General features: G+C 34.4%; 2 protein-coding genes and 1 non-coding gene across 3 annotated transcripts; all 3 read right to left on the bottom strand.

The window, feature by feature from the left end:
- Positions 1 to 61: 61 nt before the first annotated feature.
- On the bottom strand, positions 62 to 2,757 carry LOC126691913 (uncharacterized). Its single transcript, XM_050387254.1, has 4 exons — positions 2,547 to 2,757; positions 2,366 to 2,443; positions 2,122 to 2,220; positions 62 to 419 (listed from the first exon to the last, which is right to left on the bottom strand). Exons 1-4 carry the CDS (start codon positions 2,718 to 2,720, stop codon positions 318 to 320), a joined length of 453 nt encoding a protein of 150 aa, XP_050243211.1. The 5' UTR covers positions 2,721 to 2,757; the 3' UTR covers positions 62 to 317.
- Positions 2,758 to 2,873: 116 nt separating this feature from the next.
- TRNAI-AAU (transfer RNA isoleucine (anticodon AAU)) lies at positions 2,874 to 2,947 on the bottom strand. The gene has a single exon. It is a non-coding gene; the product is annotated as a tRNA-Ile (tRNA).
- A 1,214-nt stretch (positions 2,948 to 4,161) lies between these two features.
- On the bottom strand, positions 4,162 to 8,968 carry LOC126691912 (dual specificity phosphatase Cdc25). The gene is made up of 3 exons (XM_050387253.1): positions 8,780 to 8,968; positions 8,530 to 8,668; positions 4,162 to 4,581 (listed from the first exon to the last, which is right to left on the bottom strand). The coding sequence occupies exons 1-3, from the start codon at positions 8,860 to 8,862 to the stop codon at positions 4,411 to 4,413; spliced, it is 393 nt and encodes a 130-aa protein (XP_050243210.1). The 5' UTR covers positions 8,863 to 8,968; the 3' UTR covers positions 4,162 to 4,410.
- Between the last annotated feature and the right edge of the window lie 3,545 nt (positions 8,969 to 12,513).

Here is a 12,513-nt window from a genome sequence, read left to right as displayed (position 1 = left end):
CGAGATTGCACCAAGAGTTCTCTACCAAAAGCAATTTATTAGGAGAGAAAAAAAGGTGAACTAGAGCAAATTGCCATTTTCTACATGGAAGGATAATTGCCAATATCATTTGATGCATTTTTTACCGTTTCATACAATACAAGGTTCTGCAGCTTCCAACAAATGTGTAGCTCAGCTAATTAAACAAACTATATCTTACTTAGCAAGGGCTTTCGTCAAAAAAGCCAAACGTTTAATGAAAGCCACCTAACCCAAGTAAAGCCTCACGTTGGTTACATTTAATGTTTGATGTTCATGCAAAAGAAAGTGATCCCAACTCAGTCCTGCTTGTCATCTGTCACTCCCACTTGCTTGGCAACTGTTACTCCTGCTGGTATTGAAGCCGTCTCTGGTGCACCAGATTCACCCTCGGCCCCCACCTGAAAACATTGAAAATCCTATCACAGTTAGCATACAAGGAGGCCTTGACCACCAAAACAAGCACTGCCATAAAACATCCATATTTGCATGCATGTGAATGCCCACACAAGCAGAACTTGAAAGTTCAGGAGCCAGAAGAAGCATATCTATCCAAAATAATACAAAAATTAAAATCATAAAAATTGAAACTTATCATCTGTTTCACACTACCAAGATGAAAAGGAGTAATAGCCATCAAGGTCTCCAATGCAAAAATCCTCTCCCACCCCCCGAAACCACAACAAAAAAGAAACAGACATTATTTTCTTCATTCTGCTCCAATGAAGAAAAAAGAGTTCTCACTTTTTGAAACCAACTCTACAAGCTTTCCTCAATTTTGAAATTTCAAAAGTACACTACATACTAATGTACATAAAAATCTTGTACAATGTTATGTTTACTTTGAATCACTTTAAAAGAGAGAGAGAGAGAGAGAGAGAGAGAGAGACTAAATTTCTGTGACTATACAAGAGCAAATAACTATCCAGGAAATCAAGATGAGTGAAATATGGCAACTCATAAGAATTGTTGTGGCAGTATATTTTGGTAGTCATAGAGAAAGTAGTTCCTTTTCTTTAATTTTGTCTAAAAAAGTATATTGTTGTAATCTTGTTCCAGTTATTCAGGGTAACTTAAGCTTAATTTTTACTTTTACCATAGAATATAAGCAATCTAATACTCATTCTGTCCCTCCTTACTTTCCCCCCAACTCCTTCCTAATGTATTTCCAACTGCGCAAGGTCTACAATTGCATCAAATCCCAATCTTCAGCCTCGAGATAGAAATAAAAGGAAGAATCAAAGATCTTAGTTCCAAGAAGGTGCACACATATATTCGCTTCCAGAATCCAGATTCTAAGCATATAACTATAACCATTAAACTCAAAACCATGTAAACTGGCATTTACAACTTGAATTTCAACTTCTTTGCTGCCAAACATAAAGAATAGCACACTCCATCTAATCTAAACTTCAATCTTAAGTATCTTTCACATTAGGAAAAAAAGAAAGAACAAAATCCTTGTTGTCAACCCACCAGCCATCACTATCCATATGTTTATTCAAAAGGATTCTTCAGTTCTACACATTCTTAAGACACTAATATGAATCGTAAGAGGCCACCATAGTGGTGAACAGGCTAGCAACCCAATTAACAAGTCTCCTCCTTTCTGTAATACCAATTGGTTTGGTCCACCAAATCAAAGACAACACATTTAATGGGTGGAGCTATAAGGCAAAGACCCCATTTGCAGAGAAACTACCAAAATTTTATGGTAGCATTTGGAAGTATAAGTCACAAATTTCATATTATAAACGAAAGAGATCAGCGAATCACATTAAGTATTGATCCAAACACACATCACATACAATAACTAAAACCATCCTAAATTTCTTTTCTGTCTAAGTAATAATAACTCTTTACAAATGCAGTTCAATACCCTGTACATATTACATGCAAATCACAAGAAGGTTGGACTGTTTAGCCTATGAATGATTTTAGTCCCTTAGATAACCCATCTCTTAAAATTTGTTAGGAACTAAATTAAAGGAATCAAAATTGTATTTTGGCATAGCGAAAACAAAAAACTGCTAATGCTTTTTAATTGAATGATCAATAAAAATTATAAGGAAAAAATAAAAATAGCATTGGTTGTTGACTCACTTTGATATCCTTTTTGGTTGCAGAAGGCTTATAAGGACAAGCCGGAGGAGCCCTCTCGGGCTTCTTGTACTCCCAACCAAACAAAGCATAAACTTTTCCCTGTCGATTTTACACATACAGATATGATAATTGAAATAAAATCAATACCCCAATAAAGTTGGAATTTATTAAATAAAAAAAATAAAAAAAAAAACACAAATTGGGCATAGATGAATTGGAAGAGACAATAGAGGGTGTGTCTTACGATGAAGTAATAGAAGAGAACAGGAAGAACGTTGACGATGGGTACGAGGAAAAGCGGTAACAGACATGCCAAGCAAACCTGACAACAAACAACATTGATTATAACAATTTTACTGTATTTTATACGATAATTAGTATATAATTGAGAATTGGGGTTTCAGATTCAGAGACTGAGGACTCACCATATTGGAAAATCGTAGAATTGGGATCTTCGATTCGGCGTTACCTAAAGAGTAACGGAGAATTGGAGATTGATTTTGCGGTTTCACGCTTAAAGTACGCGGTACTTGATGGTTATATAGAAGAAGTCTTCGGAAACGACTCTGTTGAGAATTAGAAGGGTGTAAGATCGTCATTTCATATTTTTAATATTTTTTTAGTTTATTCTGTGTTTATTTCTAGACGACATAACGTTTTTGGAATTTTCTTTTTTTAAAACGACATAACTGTATCTTGGAAAACGAGCAAAACGACATAACTAAAAAAAAAGTAAAAATATTTAGAATTTTTGGCCCATGCAGGTCTCGAACCTGCGACCTTCGCGTTATTAGCACGACGCTCTAACCAGCTGAGCTAATAGGCCACATGTTAACAAAAACGAAAAACTATATCTAACTTATATTAATTGGTTTTTTTTTTTTGGGGGATTTAGATGTTGAAACTGATAGTAAAAATTCATTAAAAAAAAAAAAGGCTTAAATAATCATTGGCCACTACACACACTTTCACATGCTCAAAGACTCTTCTTCTTTTTTTTCTTTTCTAAAAGACAACTTTTCATTCACTGTATTTGGTGATTTAAGTATTTTCTAATCACCAAAAATCCCTAAGAGTGTGATGAGATTTTTGTATTTCTGGATGTGTTAAATGTAAAAATAGTAGAGAGAGATTGAAAAAAAAAAGCTGTTTATTTTTTATATAAAAAAGTAGAAGTATTATACTTGACTAACATGAGAGAGAGAGAGATTAAAAAAAAATGTTTGAGACTCTAAAAAAAGCTGTTTTATTTTTAAAATTTGAATTTGACAAAGAAAAATAGAGAGAGAGATTAAAAAAAAATGTTTGAGACTCTAAAAAAAGCTGTTTTATTTTTAAAATTTGAATTTGACAAAGAAAAATAGGGAGGGGGAAAATTATTGGTCCCTATTATATAAATATGGATAGAATTATCTAAAATTTAGGAGTTTTAAATTAGTAATTTTACATGTCTAAACTTATTATTTAAACTTTTGTCACTCTTCTAGCTTTTAGGAAGCTTCCAAAACTTCCAAGTGTCCTAGTGAATTTATCTTATGTCCAATTCCAAAAAGTTAAAAACCTAAAGAAAGAAAAAAAAAGAAAAGAAAAAAAAGGAGGTTAAATTTATTGCATACTCTCTCTATATCAGATTTTACTAAACATTTTGGTTACTAGCGTTCAATATTTCTTTTCTTTCATCAGCGACTCTGCACTACTGCTAAATGTCTATATAATTTTAACCTTTGTTTCAAAACTAGTATTGAGAGCCGGTGAGATGTCAAGACTGTTTTATATTGGAGGTGATCAGGTGCATGAAGAGCAGAAGAGTGCAATTTTCAAGACTAGTATATAGAAAAGAATCCCCTCCAACTTCCCGAAACGGTTGAATACCGGACTGGAGCTCCAAATTCCGGCTACAACAACCATACGTATAATGAAATATCTAGTATTGTCCATGGCACTCTAGTCATAATTGCTCGTGGTCGTGCGTGTGACATGAAAATGCACATTTCTCCTTTTCTAGTATCATCCCCAAAAAGAATAATAAGTACCCTATAGTTAACAGCAAATTGTTTTTCCATTCATTATGATTGAAAAGTTGCCCAAGAAACTAAGCAAAAAGATGGATCAGCCGCCTTGGAGCAGTTCAAAGGCTATAAATTTGATGTTGGACCAACAAAAGGTTACACATTCTATATTATGAAGTATATAATTGTTTAGTCATCCATTCTGTAAACCGGTAGTGTATGCGGATGGTCACAGCATGAATATGCTTCCTTCCCATCCGAGATTCATTTCAACAAATTATCATGCACTCTCGGCCTTGCAGGGAACATCAGTGCAGCGACAAACAGGTCTACCAGAAGCTTCCCAGCCATTAAAGCCACGTTCCAGAACCATAATATTCTTTATTCCTGTATCTTCCTTCATCTCCTCAAGATAGTTGACAAGCCTTCGTGCACAAGTTGGTCCACGAACCTAGAGAATCATGACATTGAATAAATCTTTCAGGAAAACCTTCAAGTATATATATAATTTTAGTTTCTGAACTTACAGAAAAGAGATAGATAATAAATTGAGGAGAGATTTGGCACATAAATTTCCAATGCTTCATAATATTTATGGAGCTGGTGACTATTGCAAAATGTTGAAGTGATTATTTATTTATACTTTCAATGAAGAAACAGAACACTATTCTGAAACAAATGCAAATGAAATATACAAGCTGTATTTAAAAGACAACTATATGTAAACAGTTCTAGTACACATTTTGTATGAAAAAAAAGAAAAATTTAGGTAATAGTTTCGGTCAGAATGGGAACAGAATTTTTGAGTGCAGTTTCAGTATAAATGCTAAGGCGATAAGAAATCACAACAATTTTGATTAATAAAAAACAGTTATCAAATCAAATGCATATGCAGAAGTTTGGCTGTCATAGGATATAGAGTCAGAAGAATCTTGAAGACTATAGATTCGATTAATAACTCTGAAGAATTTTCTACAAGAATTACATTTTAAGAGAGCAGTTTTCCATGCAAGTAGATAAGAGATATAAGATCTCATCATAGGTCTCTACATTAAAAAACATGGCCTTTTTGGACAAGATCTTGCCAATCACCTCATATAATCCATGTAGAGTTACATGAGAGAGGGGAAAAGGGAGCCAGTTAATCATTCAATGAATGATTGCTCATATCACCTTTGTAATAGGCTTTCTCCACTAGTTGAGTTTGATTTGTACTCCCACTAATTCTTCAATATAATTTTTTTTTAATAAGTAATCTCTCAATATAAATATAGCCAACTCATTGCTCCTTGGATCTGCAAGGCCCTGTGGCTTTTGAAGTTTTTGAAATAATGAAATGTGCAAAATTTAAGAAAAAGTTCTTTTCAAAAGTGGTCTGAGAGACATGTGATAGACATAGTAAATCAATGTATTTAACATTTGAATATGTAGAGTCCCTTTACATCTAATTACCCATGCCTTTAACTTCTCAACAATTCTTTTGTAAGAGATCCCCTAGTGTACCTCCACACACTTTGTAATTTTAATCTGGCTAATGCATGCTGGTCTTTTATGAAAAGAGAACGGTTTTCTAGGATGTCACTACCTGTCCAAAAACTTCCAAAAAGTGGCCTCCAACAGTTAACAGAAAGAGCTTTAACTCTTTATGCGGACAATTATTTTAAAACAAGCTTGGACACGGCTAAGAACAAGGTTACTAGTTTATTAGATGTGAAACAATACTGTAAAGATCCACAAATTTTTTTTTTTTTTTTTTTTCAAATAATAATTTATGATTTCCTATATCACTTAAAGTCAATGTGGAGGACTCAAATCTGACGTGCAACTTAGACACCTTCAAGAAAACATGCAACTGATGCAAGTCCATCCAGATTCAGACAAGACAAGTCTTACACGAACAAGGTAGTCAAAATAATCTACTTTCACTAACCAACTTGAATTTTCCAAGCTTCAATATTATACCAGAAAAAGAATTGATTAGAGGGCAGAGACAGCAAATATACTTTCTTCCCTTCCAGATTTAACTCAAATGACGTGATATTATGTTTCAATTCTCATGTCCATCTGAGCTGGATAAAATTCTTTTGATGTTCCTCGACATTGGACAATTCAATAACACACACCCATCTTGTAGAAACAAGGCACTACTTCCTTGTGAATTTGCAATTGTCATGTTTGTTACCAGGACCCATGATTTGGTGACAATTTTGAGTTGCAGAAACAAGGCACTACTTCATTGCAAATTTTGCAATTGATTGGTTTGATACCAGGACAAATGATTTGGTGACAAGTCTAAGTTATTTTCCACAAACTCATAAACTAATTGGTACATCCTAATGCAATAGTTATTGAGCACTCCCCAATAGCAGCTGATCAAAAATTGTGGATGCAATTCAGATTTCAGACTGCATTGACTTCATATTATTATGTGACTGAACAAAAATTATGAAACTAATAGCTTAGAGGGCTTCAACATATGTTTCTAACACTAATCTAACTAATAAAAAACAACAATCAAGCCTTAATCTGTTTGGTACCTGACTTGTCATTACTCATTACTATTGCAATCATGTGGCTGAATCCAAAACTGATGCTGCTAGGTGTCAAGTGGTGCTAGTTGTTGCTATGTTGCTGTGTAATAGTGTCATGCTGCCTCAAGCTGCTGTCATGCCAGTGCTGTCATGCAAGAGTAGTTGTTGTGTTATGCAGGTTCTACTGTGATGCAGATGTTGCCACTGTGTTGATACAACACCAGTGTAGTTGTTATTTGACATTAAGGATGTGTACTAGGTACTACCATATGCATGTGTGCAGGTAGTGATGTGATGCCACGTGTGCATCGACTCTATCAAGCTGTAACCACTTGGCTTATTGCCATGTGACAATTCTGCACGTGTCCAATTACGACTCTTTTAGGCAGTTAGAAAGTTGTTAATAGCCAACAGTAAATCAGTTTGCATATTTTTTAAGAGTGAGTACACAAGCAGCTTAGGCCCAAATAAGCTACAATACAATGTTCAGAAGACATAAATGAAAATAAGCAACTTCTTTAGTGTCTCATCTCTCTACTCTCTCTTAGTCTTTCTAATTCTATTTTTAGGAGGCCTGGCTGTGCTTGAAGTCAGCCATTCCATCACACAACTCACACACTCACTTAACCACATCAGTTAGTAAGAACCACATCGGCTTTTTCACATAATCCCAACATGTTGACTCCTAACAGACCAATTTGGGTTGGTTACATGTATTGTTTTCCATCATTCAATCTCATCCAAAATTATACTCTCTATTACCCATTTAATTGACATGTCATTTTTTACTACTTCTAACAATGTTATTTTAGGTTTTTCTCTACCTTTTTTTTATTCCCTCAAGTTGAATCAACATTTTTTTCCTCACTAGTGCAGAAATCACTCCCCTCTACACATGAACAAACCATGAATGTCTTAAGCAACTCTCTCTCATCTTTTCATCAATAGGGGCCACTCCTATTTTTTAGTGAATTTATTCATTTCAAATCCTATCATTCCCTATATTTCCACCTATGCATCTTAACATTACCATTCAACTACACTCATTTTATAAACATATTGCTTCTTAAGAGCCCGACATTCAGTACCATAGAGCATAACCAGTCTATAGCAGTCTCATAAAAAAAAAATTCTTTAACTTAATAGGTATTTTACTGCTTTACAATCACACAATACTCCTAAAGCACTTCTCCACTTCATCCACCATGCTCTTATCTTATGATTCACATCATTCTTAATCTCTCCATCCTATGAATTATTTATTCAAGATAACTAAAGCACTAACTATTTTGTATCTCTTGATCATCAAATCTTACAACTCCTTCATCTTTGTTTCTACTTTTACCAAAGTTACATCCCATGTATTCTGTTCTAATCCTGCCATGCCGAAAACCTTTAGATTCTAAAACATCTTTCAAAATTTCTAACTTAACTCCACTTCTAATTTGAATAGCATCTCTAAAAAGCACCAAGGACTTCACTTCGAATAGTTCTAGTGAGCTTATCCATAACTAGTGTAATGAGATATAGAGTTAATATTGATCCTTGATGCAAACTTATGGTGATAAAAACTCGCACAATAACTTCATTGTGCATATCCTTCATCAACCTACTATACTTTAGATATTTTTCTATACAATAACTGTAATAGAGTACTGCAGCAAATACAATAATTCACTGAACCTTTGAAAATCACAAACAAATAAAATGGAGATGAAAGGGATAGAATTGAAGAAACCCAATAAACAATTGAATCCAAAAACGAAATAAAACACCCAATAGAAAACGACCCAGGTAAGGAAATCAGAAAAAAAAAAATCAAAGATAACATCAAAAAATCGTAACAGGGTCTGAGAATTGAAAGAAACCTGACTGAGAGCGCAGTGGAAAACAAGGGTATCTTTTCCCTTAACTTGCTGAACGAGATGGGAGATCTTGTCACTGAAAGTGTCACTAGCAAAGTGCAGAGACCCAGCTATATGCCCATCGTAACTCCTCTCATCATCCCTACAAAATAGCCACACACACACACACACACACACAAAAAAAAAAAAAAAAAAACTACCTCAATATCTGATTCTATTTTATGCAGAGACAAGTGTGTGGTAGAGACTGTACCTGACATCGATGATAGCAATATTAGGGCGGCTTTTGATAGAGAGAAGCTGAGAGCCTGTCACATAGGAGATGCTACGAGCCATGTCTCTGCTTCTCTCTTTAATCCTTCTTTCTTTCTTTTTTTTTTGTCTTTTTTCTTCTTGATGCTCTGAATTTTTTGTCCGAGATAAATACCCTGCCAAATTTCTTGGGCCTTTTTAGTTTTTATTACAGTGTAGTAATGGACCATTTTACTCATTCGTGCCTATAATAATATTCTGCCGGTTTCCATTTTGGTGTGAGGGATTTTTCTTTTTTTGGGGGAGGGTGGGAAATTACATCCAAGGGTCTGTGATTTAGAGTATGAGCTAGGTCTTTAATTTTGTCAATTAAAACTTAAATTTATCAAATCATTTCAATTATAGGCCTTAGGGGTAGCTAACCCTAATTCGAACCCAACAAATCCGTCCAACCTAAAGGCACCAGACCTAAAGTCTGCACAATCCAAGTACTAGATTAATGGATGGTGGGTTCTTATTGTCAAATAGCAAGTTTCACATCTAGAAACCTGATGAATCCGACACATATGACGTTGCAGTTCTTCCTTCGAGCTTTCTCATGTGCTGGCATAAATTGCTCGAGTTTCGTTTAAAAGATCTGGTGAGATATCTACTAGATCCCCTAAAGGCATGGAATGGATTTCTTGTTACTGATTATGATTCCTTAGTTACAACCTACATTTATCATGCGAAGGATTCAAAAACATATCCTAGAGCCATGAAATCTATTTTCTTCAACTCTTGGTTAAGTGTGAAATGATATAGGTTTTGAAATCCTTAATCAAATAAGGTGGAGAAGAGCATAATTGATAGTAATTCACAATCAATGGAGGTTGAAACTCTAATTGTTCAATTGAAGTATGTTTACATAGACAGTGATATTGGGGTTAAAAAGTGCAATAGTTCAAATGATAGGGGGATTTGATACAAATTCCTAATGTTAAGGTGTAAGTAGAATTACACAAAGAATTATGGACTAGAAAAAGGGATTTGGTAAGGTTTTGCTTAAAGAGAAAGGGTTGAATACAATTAGGTATTCTCTCTTGTTTTTAAGCATTCCTCCATTCTTATTGCGCTAGCTTTGATGGCACAATTTAATCTTGAATTGATGCTTCTTGACGAAGATTGCTTTCTTTATATTTGTTAAAGCACAAGTGAGTTAAAGGTCGACATTTTCAATCAACTGTTGCATTGTCAATCATTAAGTTTGAATACACACCAGAGACAAAGCCATCAAGTAGGCTATTTGGTTACATATTTTACTTGAAAAATTAAGGATTCATTGTACATTTTTGCATTTTGTGACCGTCAGAATGCAATACAACTAGCGAAAAAGTAAGCCTATCACTTTCAAACCAATTATATTAATGTTCGCTTCTACTTTGTTAGTGAAATTGTTGATGGGAGAAATATTCTGTTTTTTCTTTTTTTTAAAATTGGGATTGCAAATAATTCATGAAACAAGATGACCAAGTTTTGGAGCATTTTAATATTAATTAATTAAAATGAATAAATGTTACAATATAAGTGTAAAGATATGAGAGTACTGAATATGTAAGATGAGGAGTTAGTAAAAATATTTAATCCCACATTGAAAAGGAGAAAGACTATTTTATTCTTTTTAATTGTGGTGATTAATGGGCTAATATGAATTGTCTCAGATATCGGGCTAGATACGTGCACAAGGACTATAAAAGAATTTCGCAAGTAAGGTTTGACCAAATTCTAAGACAAAATGAAAATAAAAAATTGTTATATGTTGCTTGATTGAAATTTGCAAATGACTATCTGACCACATGTGTTATATGTTGAATTATTGGTTCCCAAAACAGAGTTCCCAACTAGAGTTAGCAAACAAAATTTCTCTAGTCTTTATTAATTATAAGATTTTATTTTGTTGTATTTGATATTTGGATTATGTGATAATGTCTTTGTTTACTATTGTAATCTTCCTACTTTGGTGTAATTTTCTCTTAGTTTATGCTTGCACTTGCATACATAGGTTTTAAAGGTCGAACCACAAGATTTGGGAAATGGTTTTCTAATTCCTTTATATTTTTAGTTTGATGTGTGACATGTGACATTTATATATTTAATCATGTCTTAAATTATAAAAATGATAGGAAATTGGAGGATCCACTAGGAGTGGATCTTGAATAAGATTTATATAAATCAAATCTTAGGTGTGAAAGCTAAAAGCTTCTTTCTAGAAAGAGAAGTTTTGTTAGTTAAATAGCAAATCCTCTTCTAAAAGCTTGGGTTTTTATTAGACGACACCATTGTTGACGTAGACCTTAGCCCCATTCTAGCTAGTTCTTCATAGTCCCAAAGTCCTAAAGTAGCAAACAAAACCAAAAGGTTGCACTATCATGTTACTAGGAAGGTTCTGCTAGGAAGGTTCCTCGAAGCCGCCGGAGAATATATGAGTATATATAGTACACACAACAGTACTAGACACAATTAACAGTTAAATCAGTCGATAAAACAAAACAAAATAGCTTTCATTTTCAACTGTCCCGATCGAGTATGAATATGACAAATCGTTTCAAGTTATTCTTTGTCACAATTATCACACAATTTATCCAACTCTTCTCAAAATATTGTTACCCCTCGCTTTCTAGGCCTTCACCTTCTGCAGTTGATGCTATTGACCAAGCTGAAGCACCAGCTCGAGCTGCAGTTGGTGTGGTAGAAGTGCAACACAAAGAATGGACTGAACTTATGGTTACTTTTTGTTTGGCTTCGGCCATTGATATAGCTTTGGTATCCGTTCAAGTAAACTCACAACTTACCACAGCTTTCCACTTGCTGTCTCTAACAATCTTGCTCGCTTTTGCTTCCTTTGTTGTTAGCAAATTCATCAAGTCCAAGTTTTTGGTGTCAGCCCAAGTGCTTGAGAATTTGGTGTATTCTTCATCATAACCGTGTTTTTCATGGCCATCACCGTTCCATTTCCTCTTTACCTCAAATTTGCTAGTTGGGCTGTCTATACCATTTCTGCCCTTGCCATTTTATTCTACACTTGTTGTTAACTTACGGGTAATTTAAGAAGTGTTTGTGTGTGTGTGTGAGAGAGAGAGAGCAAACTTCCAAAGATGTACAATTGCATTTCTCTCTCTATTTTTTGGCTTTTTTGTTTCTTGCATTCTATGAGCAATAGAGAATTAAAACATGTCTCTACTACTCACAGTCACATACTGATAAACTGGTAAAGAGGATTCACCTAAAAGAAGAAGCTCATGTGTCTTGTGCAAAGTTTCGCACGACTTTAAAGAAATATTCTTCCTTCTTGTTACTGGTAGTACCGTACTCTTTCACTTGCCCCCAAAGCCATTGTACTCTTTAAGCTGTGATAGGTACTAAAAGTTGCTAAAGTATTGTCTTATTTTATTCTAGGGGAAATATTACACCTGGATTTGTATTTTACATACAGCACAAAAGATCAGAAACAGATCACTTTTAAGCCTCTCATCATTATGCAACTACTTTCAAAAACAGTTCTTGCGACTGGCTTATTAATCCTAATGATCACATGAATCCCATCAGCAAATGGGCAATTTAGTCTAAAATCAGACAAGCGCATATGCAGTAGTAACTGTAACTTTCTCGCATGCGCGCCAAAGTCATACCACTTCAGAACCAGGGCATAGCGTACAACAATTTACTAGACAGAACCAGAAAAGAAAAAGTCTAATA

Source organism: Quercus robur, chromosome 7, assembly GCF_932294415.1.
Source record: "Quercus robur chromosome 7, dhQueRobu3.1, whole genome shotgun sequence".
Taxonomy (NCBI): domain Eukaryota; kingdom Viridiplantae; phylum Streptophyta; class Magnoliopsida; order Fagales; family Fagaceae; genus Quercus; species Quercus robur.
Note: the sequence above shows the minus strand (reverse complement) of the source record. Positions and strands in the feature narration are given on the sequence as shown.

Bases quoted from the DNA above. Each gene is read 5' to 3' on its own strand.
- LOC126691913 (XM_050387254.1), bottom strand. From the start codon at position 2,720: ATGACGATCTTACACCCTTCTAATTCTCAACAGAGTCGTTTCCGAAGA. The intron at 2,444-2,546 runs GTGAGTCCTCAG...GTTTGTTGTCAG, and splicing joins TTCTACGATTTTCCAATATG to GTTTGCTTGGCATGTCTGTT. The intron at 2,221-2,365 runs GTAAGACACACC...TAAAATCGACAG, and splicing joins TTCTCTTCTATTACTTCATC to GGAAAAGTTTATGCTTTGTT.
- LOC126691912 (XM_050387253.1), bottom strand. From the start codon at position 8,862: ATGGCTCGTAGCATCTCCTATGTGACAGGCTCTCAGCTTCTCTCTATC. The intron at 8,669-8,779 runs GTACAGTCTCTA...GCTATTTTGTAG, and splicing joins ATTGCTATCATCGATGTCAG to GGATGATGAGAGGAGTTACG. The intron at 4,582-8,529 runs GTTTCTTTCAAT...ATGATTCTCTAG, and splicing joins TCCACTGCGCTCTCAGTCAG to GTTCGTGGACCAACTTGTGC.